This window comes from Pipistrellus hanaki (assembly GCF_964339955.1).
Source record: "Pipistrellus hanaki genome assembly, chromosome: 19".
Classification (NCBI taxonomy): Eukaryota; Metazoa; Chordata; class Mammalia; order Chiroptera; family Vespertilionidae; genus Pipistrellus; species Pipistrellus hanaki.
The window spans coordinates 19863645-19883153 of NC_140521.1; the positions used below are offsets into that span (position 1 = coordinate 19863645).

The following is a 19509-nucleotide window of genomic DNA, read 5'->3' on the forward strand; positions in this document are numbered from 1 at the left end:
CTGTGCAGCTTTGGACAAGATATCTCTCTCTATTTTTCTGAGTCTCAGTTTCTTGATCTGTCAAATGGGGGTATTATTAGGACCTTAACTCTCAGGGTTGGTAAGATTTAATGAGTTAGTCCGTGAAAAGCACTTAGAAAACGGTCTTGTTCATAGTAAATTTTCTATGAAGATTACAACCCTGTTGCTGTTATTATTTGGTTGAGTTCGCTAGGCCTGCCGTGGCAAGGTGCCACACAATGGGGGCCTTAAAACAACAGAAATTTACTTCCTCCTGGTTCTGGAGGCCAGAAGTCCGAGGCCAAGGAGATGACATTGTCAGTGCTGGTTTCTTCTGAGGCCTCTCTCCTTCGCCTGTAGATGTCCTCACATCATTTCCCCTCCTGCGTGCGGCCGCGTGAGGACACCATTCACACTGGATGAGGGCCTGCCCACGTGACCCCGTTTCCGTTTAGTCACTTCTGCAAAGGTCCTGCCTCCAAAGGACGGTCACCCTCTGCGGTCCTGGGGTCAGGGCTTCCCCCTGGGAGTTTGGGGGGGACGTAATTCAGAGTAGGACATTATTGGTGCTGTTATGGGGCCCCCAGTCCCCCTGGGTGACTGTCTTTCCACCCGTCTGACCTGGTGGGGCTTTCTCTCCCCTTCTGGCCTAGAAATCGCAGCCAAGCCCTCAGCCCCGAGGCGAGCGTGGATGAAGGGGGCGTCTTCGGGAGCCTGAAGGCAGAAGCCGCCTCCCCGCCCGCCCTCTTCTCCGGCCTCTCGGGCCTCCCGGCAGGCAGCCTTCCCGCCGCCCCGTTCCCCTCCAGCCTGGTGCTGGGGGCCTCTGCCAGCGGCGGGGACGTGTTCCTCCAGATGCCGGCGTCCAGGGAGGAGGGGGGCGGCCGGGGCGAGGGGGGCGCCTACCACCACCGCCAGCCCCACCACCACTTCCACCACGGAGGCCACCGCGGGAGCTCGCTGCTGCAGCACGTGGGCGGGGACCACCGCGGGCACCCCGATGAGGTGGGCGACGAGCACCCGGGCACGCCCGCCCCCGCCCTGTCCGAGCTGAAGGCGGTGGTCTGCTGGCTCCAGAAAGGCCTGCCCTTCATCCTCATCCTCCTGACCAAACTGTGCTTCCAGCATAAGCTCGGTGAGTCCCAGGGGCACGGGGATGTCAGCAGCGGGCAGGGGGTTCTCCATCCCAAATGCCAGGGAAGGGCAGCAGAGGCCCTCGCCATGCCATACAGACAGAGTATGGGATTCTGAGTCAGACCTGGGTTTGAGTCCTGGCAGTCTCGCTGTGTGACGTCAGGCAAGTCACTCACCTTCTCTGAGCCTCCGTTACCTCCTCTGTCCTGTGGGAGTTGTGATAGGAGCTCCCTCGCTGGTTGGTTGGTTGGTTGTGAAGTAGTAATAAAGAGCTCAGACTCCTTGGGTCCGGACTCAGGCTCTGCCCCTGCCTAGCTGTGTGACGCTGGATTTGTTATTAACGTCTCTGTGCCTCATCCATAGAATGAGGGGTACGGTACAACACGCTTCATGAGGTTGCAGTGAGGTTAAATGAATTCATATGTTTAAAGCACTTAGGACAGTGCTGTGCAAGGATAGGTTATTATACTTTCATTATTTCTCTTATTAACATATGGAAGATACTTCACATAGAATCTGGCACAGAGCACGTGCTCAATAAATGCTCCCTATGGTTAGTAATATTAGGAAGTGAGATAATGATTTAGCCTTGAACCAGACACGGACTTCACATTCAATAAGTGGTCTCTGGTACACTGTCGTCATCATCATCATCATCATTATTATTACTTATTGTTATCACACATCATGGTGTCGCTGTGCCTGGGAGAGTTTGGGCTCTTGTTTTGGTCCTTGGGCAGGAATGATGGTACAAACGATCTCATGTCCTACTGCGTCCCATAGACAGTATCTGGAGGAGAGAAGGCCATTCTGTGTATCCTACTCGCCCCTTCCTGGAGGTCCTAGCTGACTCACATCCCCCCACCTTCCTTGTTGGGGTGCTCCCATGGCTGCCTCCCTTTTCATTCCTGGAAATGAAAGCCAGCATGTTTCCCTTTTATCCTGAGTTCCCTCGTAATCACAACTTCAATTTTATTCTCAAGTATGGCCAGTGTCTTTCTCATTTGGCGGGTTTGCTTATTACTCAAAGAGGAAAACAGAAGGGACTGTAGGGTTACTAGTTTTTATTTTATATGTTTCCAGTGAAGAAATGCATCTTGGGCAAAGTAGAGCCAGAAAAGGACTTGGATTACACGAACTATTAAAAAAGTGAAAAAAATATAAAAAAAAGTGAAGGTGAGCTTCGAGCAGGAGAAGCTGTGCACTTGATGTGAAAGCAGAATCCTGTCTGCAGGTTAAGAAAAGTAGGATTTGCAAATCCCTGTTCCGGGAGAACTCCAGGATGGCGGCTTGGCAAACAGTGGCAATTGAATGAAGTGGAGTAAAATTCAGTTCTAGTCCCCCCTCTGCCAGGGTCAGGAGTTCTTTTCCCTTTAACATTAAACTTTTTGGAAAATGTTTTTATTGATGAGAGAGAGAGAGAGGAGAGAGAGAGAGAGAGAGAGAGAGAGAGAGAGAGAGAGAGGGAGGAAGGGAGAAGGATAGATAGAAACAGTGATCGGCTCCTCCTGCACGCCCCAGCACACATCCCGGGCATGTGCCATGACTGGGAATTGAACCGTTAGCCTTTTGGTTGATGGGTCGACACTCAACTACTGAGCCACACCGGCTGGACTTAACATTAAACTTTTATTCCTTACTAGAGGCCCGATGCACAAAATTCCTGCAAGAGTAGGCCTTTGCAGCCAGCAGCTGCCTGGATCCCATGGCTGCAGCCCCAGCTTCATCCAGAAGGGTGTCCGGTCTAATTAGCATATTATGCTTTTATTATTATAGACTAGGCACCTGTTGCAGGAATATTCCTGCAAGACTTCTGGCAGGCTTCCCTCCTGCCACCCCCACCTCTCCCACCCCTCCACCTCTCTCCCTCATACACCTCACCTCTGCCACCATCTCCATGGCCACGCAAGCTGCCACCACCGCAGTGCGTCTCACCCCGCATACCCGACCCACTGCGCCCGCCACTAACACTGCCCTTGTGGCTGCACCTGCTACCACTGCCTCTGGGGCCTCGCACACCACTGCTGCATGCCCCATCCTGCCCACCCAACCCACCATGCCCACCCCCATTGCTGCCTCCATGGCAGCATGCTGCCACTGGGCACCTCACCTCGCCCCGCCCCCGCACGCTTCAGCCGCCTTGCTTTCCACTTTCCCTCCATCTTCCTTCTATGCTGTCTTCAGTCTTCACTCCTCCTTCCCTCCCTCCACATATCCAAATTAGCCGCCATCTTTGTTGGGTTAATTTGCATACTTGCTCTGTTTGGCTGGTGGGCGTGGCTTGTGTAGCAGAGTGATGGTTAATTTGCATATTACTCTATTATTAGGTTAGATTATTAGGTCAGATGGTGCCATGGTCTTTTTCTATGTATGCTTTTATTACAAGTAACACACCTCAGATTCTTATTGAAAGTAGAAATAATAATAGGTACCATTGTCTCACTGCTAGAGATGGTGCTCTATAAGCATTATCTCTCCATAGGATAAGTACTGTTATTATTCTACCCATTTTATAGATGAGGAAAGGGGGGCTCAGAGAGGTACAATGACTAGCCATAGCTCATACAGAGAGGAGGTAGTGGAGCCATGATTTGAACCCAGGTCTTCCAGGCTGCACAGCCCGTGCTCCTAATTCTGTTCTATGAAATACCCCAGAGAGGCATCAGTCACATCCCTATGGCAGAGGCCTTGACTGAGAGTGGCTCAAAGGTCTCTAAAGTGGGACTAGACCCACATCCCCCAGAAGTGGGATATTCTCTCTTCTAAGGTTAGTCTGTAAACTCAAAGGGCCAGGGGTGTGTCTTTTTAATGTTGCTCACCGACCCCAGTAAGCCAGGCCAGGCCTGATGAGTCTAAGCGGCGGTGTTGGGTCCCCCTCTGTCCCGCAGGCATTGCTGTGTGCATCGGGATGGCCACCACCTTCGCCTATGCCAACTCCACCCTCCGAGAACAGGTCTCTCTGAAGGTGAGTCCGCTGGTGAATTAGTCTTCTGTGGCTGCTGTAACACAGGACCACAAACTTCGTGGCTTAAAACAACATCTGTTGGTTATTTTACAGTTTTGTCGATCAGAAGTCTGAAGTGAGTCTCTCTTTGCTAAGATCCAGGCATACCAGGGCTGTGTTCCTGCTGGCGGGTCTGGGGGAGAAGGGTTCCTTGCCTTTTCCAGCTTCCGGAGGTCACCCACATTCTTTGGCTCCGGGCCCCTTCCTCCTCTTGGAGCCGGCAGGCACTGTTGCATCTCTGTGACCATCTTTCCATAGTCACCCCCCCCCCCCACCCTCCTCTTCCACTTTTAGGGGCCTTCGTGATGATATCGGGTCCATCTGGATAACCCACAGTTGCTCCGCATCTCAAGATCAACTGATATGCAACCATAATTCCACCTGCAGCCTTAATTCCCCTTTGCCATGTTACCTCACATAGTCACCGGCTGCAGGGATTAGGATGGGGGCACCTTTGGGGGGGTCATTCTTCTGCCTGCCACCCTGGGCAGAGCCCTTGATCTCCATCCTTCTGCCAAGCCCAGCCATCTGCACTGCCTTCCCAGCCCAGTCCCTTTACCCTCCTGGCATTCAACCTGTTAGCTCACTTCCAACCCACTCTTATGGTGAAGGCCATTCCACTGGCACTGCCGGGTGCCATACAGCCTCACCACCACCATCCTAACTGCCCTCTAAGATTTGCTGAGCACTCGCCATGCCCAGCACAGGTAGGCCCATTGCTCAGCTCATCCTGTAAATCTGTCCCAGGGACCTGGGGGAGGAGGGACACAGCATCATTCGTATCTCATTCTTCCAATAGGAAACAGCGGCTCAGAGATACTAAGTTCCTTGTCTGAGGTCACATAGCCGCCAGTGCCCATGGTGGCATCAAGACAGGCGCCCAGGCATTGGGCCCACAGGCTGTGCTCACCTTGGTTCAAATTCCAGCTTCTCCCCCAAGAAGCTCTTAGATAGGTTACTGTGGTAACCTCAGCCTCAGGTGCCACCCCTGGAAAAGGAACTTCTGACACCCAGAGAGGGGACTGAGTGAGATAGCGCCGAGAAGGTGTTTGGCATGCGGGGCCTGGCATACAGGTAATGTTAAACCGAGCTATTTATTTTTATTTTTTTTAATATATTTTATTGATTTTTTACAGAGAGGAAGAGAGAGGGATAGAGAGAAACATCGATGAGCTGCCTCTTGCTCACCCCCTACTGGGGATGTGCCCGCAACCAAGGTACATGGCCTTGACCGAAATCCAACCCGGGACCTTTCAGTCCTCAGGCCGACGATCTATCCACTGAGACAAACCAGTTTCGGCTAAACCGAGCTATTTTAACAAGCCCGGGCTTTGTCCTGTGCATGTGACCCATGACAGCCACCGTCCTCTCTCTGGTCCTTCTTCGGGGCCATCCGCTTTCTCAAAAAGCTCCTGGGCCTCCAGGAGGCGGGAAGGGCAGTCGGTCTCCATTTGACACAAGCCGCTGAGGTCCGGAGCCGGGCATGGAGCCAGAGGTCCTTTCTGAGCCTGAGTCTCCTCTTCTCCAGGCCGAGCCCTTTCTGCCGCTCTTAGAACAACAGGTTGGCTGACACCAGAATGGCAGACTTTGGGGGCTGGCTGTCTCTCAAAGGCATTACCCTCCCAAGGGTGCCTCGGCCTGACTCTGAGGGGGTAGAAGAACACCTGTGTCCGTGGACAAGCTTCTAGGGGCCCTGAGACCTAGGAGATGAAGACACAGGTGACATATTTTCTGCGAAAGAGAACCTCCATCACCCTTCGTAAGCTTAGGAATCTCAACGTAACTGCTAGAGCACTACCTGCTTTGACCTTCAGAGTGTGGCTTCTCGAGGCATTGCCAATCCCCTCCTTCTCCTCCACCTTCGGTTTAGATTTACAGAGGGACTCCACTGGAATCCATTATTTATCGGCGTAAAAGGGCTGCCGAGTGGGTTAATCACACTGATAAGAGCCGCTGGTCGGTTGGAGGTGGTTTCTAGGGTCGTTAACCTTGACCCCGCTCCTGGAATAATGGGTGGATGGAGATGCATTTATTTTGCTCTACTCTGGAAGCAAGCCCCGTCCGGGTGTGTGGGGCGCGGAGCTGTGTCTGGAGACGGTGGAGCATTTACCGAAACCGCAGGGAAGGTTACACTGGGAAAGCTATGACCTCATCCTGTTCCAGCAAGGCAGCCGCCCGGGCCAGGAAGAGACAGGCTTTTGAGAATCAGCAGCACCGGGGTCTGCGCTGGTCTCCCGGGGTCCTGGGCGGAGACACGCCAGCCCGGCGCCTCCTCCAGAAACTTCCTGGGATTGTTCTCGGGCCGGGAGGGGGGGGGGGCTGCTGGGAAACCGCAAGCCGAGTGCGCCTTCCAGCGTGTCTTCCTGGGGACTAAGCAGAGGTGAGGCTGCAGAAAGGGGGGTGGGATGGATGGGGAAGGGCTTCACGGCCAAGGGTACGGGTTTGAAGGTAGTCCTGTAAATGTGGCCCTGCATTGAACGGCCGGGCAGGCTAGGGCAGTAGCCCTGAGGGCCGGCCATGCTAGCAGAAGTGAGAACGGGAGTTTCCAGTGTATCGCGGTTAATTGCCTACTGGGTTGTAAAAGTCTGAACACTCGGTCCTGCCATTCAGCCAGCCTGAAATCTGAGCCCGTACCAGACTGAATGTTGACATTTGTGAATTTTACCTCATCCTTAACAAAACACCCATTTTTAAATGAGTAAGAGTTACTTAGCTAGGTTGAAGGTTCAATTCCTGGTCAGAGCACATGCCCGGGTTAGGAGCTCAATCCCCAGTAGGGGGCGTGCAGAAGGCAGCCGATGAATGGTTCTCTCTCATGGATGTTTCTCTCCTTCCTTCCTCTATTAAAAAAAAAAAAAATCAATTAAAAAAAACATTTAAAGAGTTACTTAACCTCTCTTTACCTTAGTGCCTAAAGTAAATGTGAACAACATCTACTACATGCCAGGCATAGTTCTAAGCATGTATGTACATTCATTCTCACAACCCTACAAGACAGATACACTATAGACCCATATTCAGATGAGGAAAGACAAACGAAGAGTTTAAGTAGCTTTCCCGGGGTTGGATAGTCGCCAGGTAGCGGATCGGGGACTTGAACTCAGACTTCTAGCTCCAGACTCTGTTGCTAACCACTTTGCTATCCTGCCTTTCCAGGGAGTTCTCCGAGCAGGTTTCCACATTTCTGTCGCCTTCGCTGTAACCGTCTCTTGGGTCCCAGTGGGAAGGAAAGAGGCCAGTGCCCTTCTTTCACCATTGCCCTGCTCCTCCAGACCCTTGAGAAAGGGAAAAGTTGTCACTTGTCATAAAATGTTCTGGAATATTCTGCCAGGTGCCCCTTTGGCATCGCAGCATCCTCACGGGTTTGCTTTTTTTTTTTTTTTTTTTCCACCGTTACTATTATTTTTTTTTACTTTTTATTTTTAAAATATTTTTTGATGATTTTTTTACAGAGAGGAAGGGAGAGAGAGAGAGCTAGAAACGTCGATGAGACAGAAACATCAACCAGCTGCCTCTTGCACACCCCCTACCGGTTTCGGCACAGGTTTGTTTTCTATCTGCAGGAGAAGAGGTCGGTGCTGGTCATCCTGTGGATCTTGGCCTTTCTGGCGGGGAACACCCTGTATGTGCTCTACACGTTCAGTTCCCAGCAGCTGTACAACAGGTGAGCAGGGGACGTGGGGTGAGGATGCACAAACCTTCTGTGTCACATTGTTGTAAACACACATGCCTGTGTAATTTTCTAGTAGCCATATAGTCCGGGAGGGCTGGCCAGTGAGGGCTTCTAGGATAAGGTTGAAACTTAAGCCAAGCCGATACCAGTTTGGCTCAGTGGATAGAGCGTTGGCCTGCGGACTGAAAGGTCCCAGGTTCGATTCCGGTCTAAGGGCATGTACCTTGGTTGTGGGCACATCCCCAGTAGGGGGTGTGCAGGAGGCAGCTGATTAATGTTACTCTATCATCGATGTTTCTCTCTATCCCTCTCTGTAAAAAAATCAATATTTTTTTAAAAAAAGAAAAGAAAAACTCAAGCCAGGCTTTCTGATCGTGTACATCTCCTTTGAACATTGACGGTGAGGAGTGAGCCGTTTTGCCACGTTCTGGTGCCACTCCGTAAAAGTGTTTTGGGGAGTTAGTGCCAAGGCATCAGCTCACATCTCACACACGGCATTTGTTGTCTGGCCCAGAATATCAAGATCCTGGTGGAGGCTGTAGGAGGGGGAGTTTCCCAGAACCAGGGGTGCATTTCCAGCTCATGTCTTCCTCTGGGCATGATCACAGGCCCGGGCCCAGCCCTCTGCACCCCCATCAGACCAGGGTCGAGTCAAATCTGCAGCACAGAGAGAAAGAGAAAGACAGAGAGGCTTAGCAGAGGAGCAACAGAGCTGAGGCCCTCCTGTGCCTCAGTTTCCTCATCTGCAAAGTGGTATAGGTGATAGTGCCCGCCCCATAGAGTTGCTGTTGTTATCATCGTCACAGCTGCAGGGCACATCTGTAGTATGTCCATAATCTCATCAAATCCCACCAATAACACGATGAGGGAGAGTACAATTCCCATGTTATTAATGAGAACGCTGAGCCTGACAAAGAGAACATTATTTTCCCAGGGTTCAACAAATGAAGAAGCCTGGATTCAAATTCAAGGCTGTCTGATACTAATGCCCGTTAGCATGCAGTGTGACCTCGAGCATCCTACCTCTCCAGACTTTAGAGCCTTCTTTATAAGGTGGGGATGAGCAGTGCTCACTGCACAGGACAATGACATACAGGGAGTAAAGAGCTTAGCGCAGTGTCTGGCCCATCCGTTTTCCTCTTCCTTCTCTTCCTCCCTCCTTTATGGTGTTGGCTTTTGTTCCTTTCTTCTGATTCCTCTGTGAAGCCTGTTATGGACTCATAAAGCTGGAGGGGACTTTAACTAATGATGCTCTGGGCCAATCTCATCTTTTAACCCTCAAGGGAACTGAGGCTCAGAGAGGTTAAGTTACCCACCTAAGGTCACACAGCAAGTTACTAGCAGATTCAGACACAGGACACAGATGCCTGATTCCCAGTTCAGTGCCCTTCCTACTGGTCATGTTTATAAGGTCCCAGAGTGAGTAGAAGGAGCTGCTGTGGGCCCATGGTCATACGTGAGCATCCTGACTCTCTGAGTCCTCCCCACAGCCTCATATTTCTGAAGCCCAACCTGGAGACCCTGGACTTCTTCGACCTGCTGTGGATTGTGGGGATCGCAGACTTCGTACTGAAGTACATCACTATCGCCCTCAAGTGCCTCATCGTGGCCCTGCCCAAGATCATCCTAGCCGTCAAGTCCAAGGTAGGCACTGGCTGTGGCCCCCAGGCAGCCCCAATCACACATGCGGGGGATTCAGGGCACGCTTTGGAGGAGGAAAGAGTGGGCCTGGGCAGAGCCGATGTCATCATATCAAATGGACAGAGCCTGAGCCGGCAGGTCCTGTCACTCAGCTCTTACGGCGCCTCGAAGCTGAGCCTGGTTCTTTGGTGTCAGCACCTGCCTGTGCCGCCTCTACTCCAAGTGCATTTCCTAAGTCTCATGGTTCAAAGCTGCCCTGGGTGCAGTTTTCATCTGAGCTTCGCTTGAGAAAGGAAAGACAGCATGTTGACATGCCCTGGTTGTGTTTCTCCCAGGGAAGGATGGCTCACAGAAGTTTTGATGCTTTCTGGCATCAGGAGCATGATTTGTAAAGGGAACCAAGGCTCATGAGGAAAGAACTCTGTGATTGATTAGTGATGTCTGCTGTGGGCATAGGATGGGGAATGCAGGTAGTGATATTTTGCAGAGTACCGTTGGGAAAGGCCTGTAGATGAAGGTTGGGTGGAAGAGGTCTTACACAGGCACCACCGTCATAATTCAGAGGACTGAGCAGGACTAGGACAGAGCAGCACCTTTAGGATATAATTAATGCCAATGCGCCTGCAAGAAGACCCGAAGCGAAGGCAGATGGGACTCAACAATCTCTGAAAACTCCTGCTTTTCATGCCATCTTTTCAACTTCAGAAAGCTTAGAATTTGGTCGGTGGAAGAAGAGGTTTGGAATTGGCCGTTCATCTTGAGTGACATCTGACCAAACCACACTCTGTACAGCTTCCATAGTGGGCTACCCGTCTCCTACCCACTACACCTCTGATCCTTCTGCCTTAAAGACCCTTTTCCTTACACGTGTCTTGACTAACTCCTGCTCCTGCAGATCACAGCCTCTTAGAAATCTTCCCTTCAGACTAGGAATGGTGCCCCTACTGAGGACACTCCACACCCTACCCTCCCCTATTCCGGGACTCACCACCCTGACTGTAATTGTTTGTTAGTTGTCTGCCTTCTCTGCTTGAGTGTAACCTCTGTGACAGCAGGAAATGAATGCATCTAGCTTGTTTGTTGATGGATCACCAGTATCTGGTATGCACTCGGAAGTGTTCATTGTATGTATGCATTAGAGTTGGGTGGGTGGATGGATGAAGTAGGAGGCTGAATAGGAAGGTTGGTGGATAAGATAGATGGGTGGGTAAGTGATTGGATGGATGGATGAATGGATGGATGGATGGATGGATGGATGGATGAATGGATGGATGGATGGATAGATGGATGCATTGATCGTCTAGTCAGCTACACTAACTCTTACCATTGCCCCTTGTAGCAGCAGGGAAAGCTTATATCTACTCTCAGCTCAGCTCAAATCTCTTGTATTTGGTAGGTGTTCAAACGCCTCTGTCACAAAGATGCAAAAATCCACAAGGCAAAGTGGTACTAATTTCTCTGTGCTAGAAAGGACCAAAGAGATCTGGCAGCCAAACCAATAATAATAAATACAGGTTAAGCATTGCTGAGCAGTGGCCTGAGCCAGGCAGTGTGAGGCAATGCCATTTGTTTGAGAAACGTTTGCTGGATGCCACCTATATGCCAAGCAGTGTCCTGGGAACTGGGGATGCGTCAGCGAACCATGGAGACAAAAATCCATGAATTCGTGGAATTTGTTGTTTAATCTTCACACACCCGGGAGAGATGATGCTGGGAATACCGCTTTTGAGAGAGCAGAAGCTGAGTTAAATAACTTGCCAAAGATTGCAAACCTCATAGTCACAATATGGAGAGCACTGGGAGCCGCTAACATGGAGTCAGCCCTGTGTATGGGGCAGAAAGGTTCGGACTCATTTCCTCCTGACAACTGTCTCACAAGGCACGTGCTGCCATTTTGTGGGTTTCTTTATTGAGGCAAAGTTCTCATAAGATGGCCCAGCAGTCATTTTAAAGTTACCATGCAGTGGCACTCACTGAACACACAGTATCATGGAGCCATCACCACTATCGGTTCCAAGACATTTTCATCACCCCAAGAGGAAACCCTGCACTCATTAACAGTCACTTGCCCTCCCCATGACCCCTGGAAACCATCAATCTCCTTCCTGTCTCTATGGATGTACCTGCTCTGGACATCCTATATAATAAAGAGGTAATATGCAAATTAACCCTCACACCCTCACAAGATGGCTGCCTACAACCAGGCCAACAGGGGGAGGAGGGCAGTTGGGGGCAATCAGGCTGGCAGGGGGAGGGGCAGTAAGGGGTGACCAGGCAGGCAGGCAGGTGAGCAATTAGGAGCCAGCAGTCCTGGATCAGGCCTAAACCGGCAGTTGGACATCCCCCAAGGGGTCCTGGATTGGAGAGGGTGCAGGCTGGGCTGAGGGGACCCCTTCCCCCTGCCCACCACTGTGCACTAATTTTGTTCACCAGGCCTCTAGTTTCATATAAATGGAATCAGATATTATATGATCTTCTGTATCTGGCTTCCTCCCTTAGCATCATGTTTTTAAGGTTCACTCGCATGTAGCTTTTTGGGGCTGAATAATATTCCATTATGTGGTTAGACCACCACTTGTTCATTCATTCATCTCTCAATCAACGTTTTCATTGTTTCCATTCTGGGGCTGTTGTGAATAATGCCGCTTTGAACATTTGTGGACAAGTATCTGTTGGAACAAGATTGTTCTGGGTTGTGGAAATGCAGGGTTTCATTTTTTTTGAGGAACCACCCATCTGCTTTCCACAGCAGCTGCGCCATTTTGCTTTTCCTGGCAAGTGCTGTTTTCATCCCCATTTTTCAGAGGAGACGACAAACACAATGAGAGATTAAGAAGGCAGCCCAAGGCCACACAGCTTGTAAGTGGCCAAGCGAGGATTTGAACTCAGGCGGTCCAACTGCAGAACCCATGCTCTGAGCTACCAGGCAGTCCTCCCTCCCATCTCAGTTCCCTGGATTCGTTAGGGAAGTCCCGCAGAGTGGACTGAAGACTGCGGGGGGGGGGGGGGGGGGGGGGCCGTGCACCATCTATATAAAACGCCATGGTTACCTCATTTCCTTCTCCTTCGAGGGGACACTTCTGGGGGGCGAGGGGCAGGGACGGGACCTGACACCTTTCCCCTGATCCACCGAGGTGTAGGCGACAGTTATTAATGTCCCCTTGGCAACTGTCCAGCTCCCTTTTTCTGATTATTATTATTTTATTCGGCGAGATTAATGTGCCAGGTCAGAGCATAATCCAGCCTGTAGAAAGTGATGTGAATAGTCTTCTCAAGATAAATTGCAGGCTTGGAAAAGGTTCACAGCCTCTCCTTGCCTGTCTGAGTGCTCTCCCGAATCCTCATCAATCCTTGTCGGGGCGGAAGAAAAGACGGGTCTTCATTTGCAGCTGGGGGGCGAGGGGGAGAGGAGCACATCTGTCAGGGATGCCTAATGGCTCACAGCACAGATGCTCTTTGCCGCGCCTCCATGCCAGCCTCTGAGAGGGTGGGTTGGTTTTTAACGTAATTATTATCCTGGAAGGGCTCCTGGTATTTGGGTTTGCTTGATGGTCCCAGGGTCCCCGATGTGTAAGGCTGAGCGAGCCCCCTATTCCCAGGTGCCTTGGGACACCGAGTCCTCTCACATCTGGGCCTCACAGGAGAGCCATGGCCATTGGCCAGCCAACATGGGGGCGGGGTTAACAATGGTGACCACTCATCTTCAACCTCAGAGCCAAACCATCACGCTGGCTAGGTGTCTAGGGCGGCCACTTGTCATTGTAAATCGAGAAAACGTATATAACCCATACGTCTTGGCCCTGCCTCATCTGGCTTCCGCCCACGTCTCCGATCTCATCAACCCGTGACTCTATCCCTGGCTTACGCTGGACCAGCTGCTGGTGGCTTTCTGGTTCCCCCCCCCCCCCCAGAGCGCCTTCCTTCTCAGACCCTGTCCACTTACTGCTCCCTCTGCCTGGGGAGGTCTTCCCTGTGCTCCATGGCCGTCTCCTGCCCATCAGTCAGGCCTCGTTCCAGTGTCATTTCCTCTGAGACCCTGTCCCTTCCCAGAACACCCCGAGGAAACTGGCGGTCGCCATCCTGCATTATCACACTTCCATTTGATCAGCATGTGCCAGTATCTGAAATGACCGGATCGTTGTGTGTTTATTTTCTGTCTCCCAGCGAGGATGTGGACTCCGGGGAATGAGGACCGTTAGGTCGGTCTTGACTCCCAGGAGTCAATGCACAATAGTTGTGATGGGCTGAATGGAGAGGCTCGTGTTAAGTGATCGAGGGGTTAAAGCCAGGCCTGCTGCTCCCCACCACGTAGAGTTCTCCTTGGCCTCCTCTCGCTCACCAATGCCACTGAAGTCACTGAGGACCGGTTTGCTTATGGGGCAATGCTAGACCCTGAGAGTGTAAAAATGAGCAGGAGGCCATCCTGATCTTCATCCTCTTCCTTTATTCTTTGCGAGTAAAGCTTGTTTTTATATTAACCTAACCCAAACCTGGTTAAAGAAGGCAAATCTCTTGTACCAGAATCATATACTCCAGCCCCTACTTTAAATGGTGGTAGTAGTAATTAAAAACTTAACTCGTCCACATTGCTCCTTCCTTTGTGAAAATTACTCTTGGAGCAGGGTTCTAGAGCTGCACTGTTCAGTACAACAGCCACCAGTCACCTGTGGCTGTTTAAGTCTAAATTCATTAAATTAAAAATTCAGTCCCTTGGGCCCTAGCTGGTTCGGCTCAGTGGATTGACCATCGGCCTGTGGACCAAAGGTCCCGGGTTTGATTCTAATCAAGGGCATGTACCTTGGTTGTAGGCTCTTGGCCCTGGTCAGGGTGCATGCAGGAGGCAACCAGTCAACGTGTTTCTCTCATATCGATTGTTTCTCTCTCTGTTTCCCTCTCTTCAACTCTCTCTAAAAGATCAATGGAAAAATACCCAGGTGAGGATTGACCAAAATATAAAAATAAAAATTTCAGTTCCTCATTTCACATGCTCAACAGCCACACATGGCTAGTGGCTACCATGCTGGGCAACACAGAGAAAGAACATCAACATCATCATAGAACATTCCATTGGCCAGCCCTGTTCTAGAACATTCTCAGGGCAAGGTTGCTTCAGCCTCCCAAAGAGGGGGTAGCAGGCACCTGTCATTCTGTGCATTTCTCCAACAGAGAGAAATAAAAGCAGGCACTTCTCTAAGAACTTTCGGGTGGATCCCCAGTAAATGGAGACGGCACTGCGGAGTAGAAAAATCCTCACCCTGAGTCAGCAGAACTAGGTTCACATCCTGGCTCCTGGCCTTATTTCCTGTGGGACTTTGGACAGGTGACCTCCCTCTTTGGAGCGCTCAGCTTAGATGTTTCATCCTCCAGGTCCCCTTAAGGCAGGTATGGGGAACACCTGTCCCATGGGCCATATAAGGCAGGGAAGTCATTTGGTCTGGCCCTGCCAAGGCATTAGGGGTAAGTTATTAAATGTTTGACCAAATATAGACTAATTTTTAAATTGATAATTTTGTGTGGCTCGTGAATGATCTTATATGTCCAAACGGATTGCCCTTGGCAGAAAAAAGGTTCCCCACCCCTGCCCTGAAGCCGCAAGGTCTCTTACGATCACATTCATCCCGAAGATGTTCTTTCTGTTTTCTGTTTGTAATTTTCTGTTTGAAGTTTGTAGCCAGGTGATATAAACTGATCCCTAGAGAAGCGCTGAAGTCTGAAATGGCGAACAGTCTAGGAGCAGCCATTTATTAGCTTGTGCCTATGGCAGGCATCACTAATCTATCATGGGCCTGCTTCCCCCAAATTCACTTCTCAATGCAGCAATCCAGGCAGCCTCTACCAGTCAGTGTTAGAGTGTAAGATGAAGTCTAAGCCTTAACTTCAGTTCTTCCATGTAGAGAAAATGGACTGTTCTGGCATCTGCAGAGCTCTGTGGCCTCAGTGGGCTGGTTGAAACTCACCCAGATTATCAAGGATAATCTGTTAAACTCCATAGATTATAGATGTTAATCCCATTCACGAAATAACTTTGAAGCAACACCTGAATTGCAAAACTGGATAGCCTCAATAGAAACTAACCATCATGATCCCCCATTAAACCAGATGCCGATTTGGGAGTCTAGACCAAGGAAATATTCATTTAGTCCAATTTATTGAAAAATTTAAAAGAAAAAAACGGTGGTTGAATTTCACAAAAATCATTTGATTTTTTTCCCTCAGAGCTCTTCATATGAAGAACTGCATTATTAGATTTTCTATTAAGCTTTTCATTCTTGGAACAAACCCTACTTGATCATGGTGTATTATCCTTTTGATAGGCTTCTGGATTCTGAGCTATGATTTTACTGAGGATTTTTGCATCAGCTGTTATAAGTGCTTCTCTCCCTTGGTACGTGACTTCCTATCACTTTCACTTACATCTCATTGGCCACCACTTAGTCACAGTGGCTGCATGGAGAGGTGGGAGCAGCTTTTTTTGCTGTGTAAAGTGGACCTGAGCAAAAATCAGGATTCTTCTATTGGAGGAGGAAGGGGAGAATGGATGTGGGAAGCACCAAGAGTTTCCATCCCAGGACGATTGTAGATGAGGGACCAGAGGCCCAGGAAGGTTTGTTCACTCACTCAGGGTCACACAGCAAGGCTGTGCCAGAGCTCTCACTTAAGTTAGGTTGTCCAGATTGCCAAGGGACCCATAATAATATAAAAAATATTCTATGATACTATTTATACATATAAAAGGCCAAATATGCTAAGTGTCCGTTCGACTGGCTGCTATGACACGCAATGACTACCAGGGGGCAGACGCTCAACACAGGAGCTGCAGTGACACACACTGGCCATTTACAGAGAAATGGCACCGCAGATTTGGCACCCACAAAGCAACACTCAGCTTCCCTCACGTGGGATACAGGCCCCACTACCACCCGGAGCAACACGTCACCAAATCGCAGCCAACGATGCCCAGACCCCATGGTGCAAAATGTGGCCCACCTAGCCCAGCCCAGCCAGGAAATGGTGGCCGTGCGTTCCGGGTAATGACGTCACATAGCAACGCCTGGCTTTTTTTCCCTAGCAACTAGCCTCCTTGGAGTTTCTTCAGCCTGGGAACATGACTTGCTTTATAGCCAGGTGGAAACATTTTACACTTTAACCAAATGTCTGTGAAGCATTTTCCCATGCCTCTCTCATTTGATCCTGACAGAAGTTCTGGAGTAGGTAGATAGGAGACTCGGTAGAATCCTATTTTCTTTTCATTATTCAGAAAATGGAGATTTAGAAAATTTAGAAACCTGACCCGACTGAAAAAGAAGTAAGAAATGGTGGACCTTAAAAATGACTTCAGGTTTTCTCACTGCACAGAATATAGTCAAACACTGCTGCAGTTAAATATTTTATCCTTTGTCTTCCCTGCGTGAGCTACAATAATAATCTGCTTCTTGTTGATATTTTCTACTGTGTTGCTGACAATTACCTGAAAGAGAAGTTGGGGTGTTTCACTGGGCTGGAAAAAGTTTAGCTAAATCAGAAAGAGGTCTAATTAAGCAAGTTTATTTTATATATATACATATATATATATATATATATATATATATATATATATATATATATGAAGCTAAGTTGACTCGTGCATGTATGATCATATAAGGCTCTCACTGGTGCCAGTTGCACATGTGTGTTTCCATCTGTCATTGTCGATCGTGAATTTGGTTGACACTTCTATTATAGAGAAAGAGCAAATAGTGATATTAAAATATTTCTTTTAGTTAATTTCCTTTCAATGTGCATGAATTCATGCACTGGGCCACTAGGAATAGAATAATAACAAATAGCTAATGTGCCTGGTACCATTCTAAGTGCTTCATAGACATGAACTAATTTAATCCTCACAAGAGCCCTGTGAGGTAGATATTCCCATTATCTTCAGTTTGCCAATGAGGCACAGAGAGGGTAAGTGATTTGCCAAGGACACACAGCAGGGAAATGGCTGGGCTGGGATTTGAACTCCAGCAGTCTAGTTCCAGAACCCTTACTCTGAACTGCTATGCAGTCCTATCTGCCCATCTTTCCCCACCCCTGCTCTTCCGACTCATGTACCCCAACTCAGATGGCAACAGCACTACTCCCTGTGTGGCTGAGGGACGGTCAGAATCACTCCTCACCAATCCAGGTGCCACATGCCCTCGCCTCCAGGGCCCTCCGGTCCAGAATCTTCTCTACTCTGCCCCTGTCTGTTGCAGGGCCGTACATCATTTTTTTGTTGTGGATCTTGTTTTGTTTTGTTTTGTTTTGTTTTGTTTTTCCCTTCCTGCGTTCCCTGGGAGACTCTCAAAGGCTACATTCTGCCTCCAAGGGATACCGAAGGGACAGGGCCTGAGCAGGCGCCTGGGATTTCCCAAACCCCAGCTTCCGCCTGGCAGGGGGTCGGGGAGGCTCTGCGTTATTTATTTATTTATTTATCGAGTTCTGCGCAGGTCCACACCCCCCAAGCTGTTGCTCCCCACTGGGGAAAGATGAAAAACGGCTTCAGACAATGGGAGACAAGGTTTGCCACATGGCCCCCTCGGTTTAATTTCCTTTAATTCATTTTATATTGAACCAAATGATACTGTTTGTTTTTAATGGCAAACACTCAGCACGGAGGAGGGGCGGCCATGCCTCCTCCTGGGGAAATTAGGAACACAGCTGCTATTTAGACTCTCCGGCCGCCCGCCTCTCCCCAGCTCTGGGCCTTTGCAAATCACTTTCCAGGTTGAAAGATGATACCTTTCACCAGCTCAGATGGTCACAGTGGAGAGCTGCCCCCCTCAACCCCTCTTAGGGTGGCCACCCATCCCAAGACCCGCCCTTCTGTGGGAATAAATGGATAGGAAGGACCAGGACCCACCAGGCCCAGGGATCCATGGCTCTTCTCAGTGCCCCTACTTCCCTGCCCATCATTGATAATCCAGGAAGACACCTGGAACCTCTCCCAGGAACACAGAGGTTGAGGGCATTCATTCATTCATTCATTCATTCATTCGGCACCTGGAAGCAGCATCCGGGTCAGTCTGCATTGTAACCAGGTTCAAGTGCATGTGAAAGCTGGAGAAGCTCCAACAAGAGGGGAGGTCTCCCACTCGGGCTGTGAGGTGCCTGGCGGTCCAAAGAGCCTTGGACGCCTGCAACAGGCCAGCCATTCTTCCAAAGTCCACTTTGGGCTCAGGGGGGCCAGAGTCAGTTCACGTTCCCTGCAGGTCAAGACCTTGAATGTGTACACCGGCCCCTGGGCAGAGGCTGGAGAAACACACAAGGCTCTGGCCTGGCTTTGATGGGGGCCGAACCGTGGTGATTAATGCCCACTTTGGACATTCTAGAGGCCTCTCCATCCCTCAGAGGCGGGGCTACACCCCCGCCCTCTTGTTCATAGATTGTTAGACCCATCAAGACCTTCCTAGTCTACCGACGAAGAGTCAAGCCCCAAAGTTACTGGTTTCGGGTCTCATGATTGAATCCAGTCATGTGTTCATTCTACAAATATTTATTGGGCAACAATAGAGTGCCAGGCATCCTGCCAGGCATGGGAGCTACCCAGACCCATGGCTTCCCAGCTCAGAGCTCACGTCCAGTGGGGCTGCAGGAAAACAGAGAAGAGATGGAGCCCTTACCCCAGCCTCCAGGGAAGTCTTCCCAAATAGGGCAGCCTTGAGACTGAGTTTTAAAGGATGGGTGGGAGCTAGTCAGGCGAAATAAAGCCAGACGGACATACCAGGAAGAGGGGAAAGTCGGGCCCAGAGCACAGAGTGGGAAACAGTTAGGCATGTGCATGACAACTGTTGAACATCTCCAACGGTGACGTCTGCCGTGCTCTTGCTTAGGCACCGTGGCACCCGGTAGGTGTGTGGTTATTCTCAAATGAACAGTGATTGGTGCAAATTTGCATACGGGGCAAGGCAGGCAGACCCCAGTTCCTGGCTCACAGACCCACCCAGCTGGACCGTTCCCACCACCTTGGGGGAGCGCAGTGGCCACGCCTCCCCTGGGTGCCGTGGGGAGTCATTAGCCAGCTAAGCGGTGATTATTTTTT

The 19509-nt window shown here is 50.1% G+C and overlaps 1 protein-coding gene across 1 annotated transcript in view; it reads left to right on the forward strand.

Annotated features, from left to right (window-relative positions):
• Positions 1–19509, forward strand: part of RNFT2 (ring finger protein, transmembrane 2) — a 51832-nt gene that overhangs the window by 6155 nt on the left and 26168 nt on the right. Inside the window, exons 4-7 of the mRNA XM_084868491.1 lie at positions 654–1132; positions 4020–4096; positions 7699–7799; positions 9299–9452. Coding sequence (XP_084724617.1) covers positions 654–1132; positions 4020–4096; positions 7699–7799; positions 9299–9452 — 811 coding nt within the window. The remainder of the gene's footprint in view (positions 1–653; positions 1133–4019; positions 4097–7698; positions 7800–9298; positions 9453–19509) is intronic.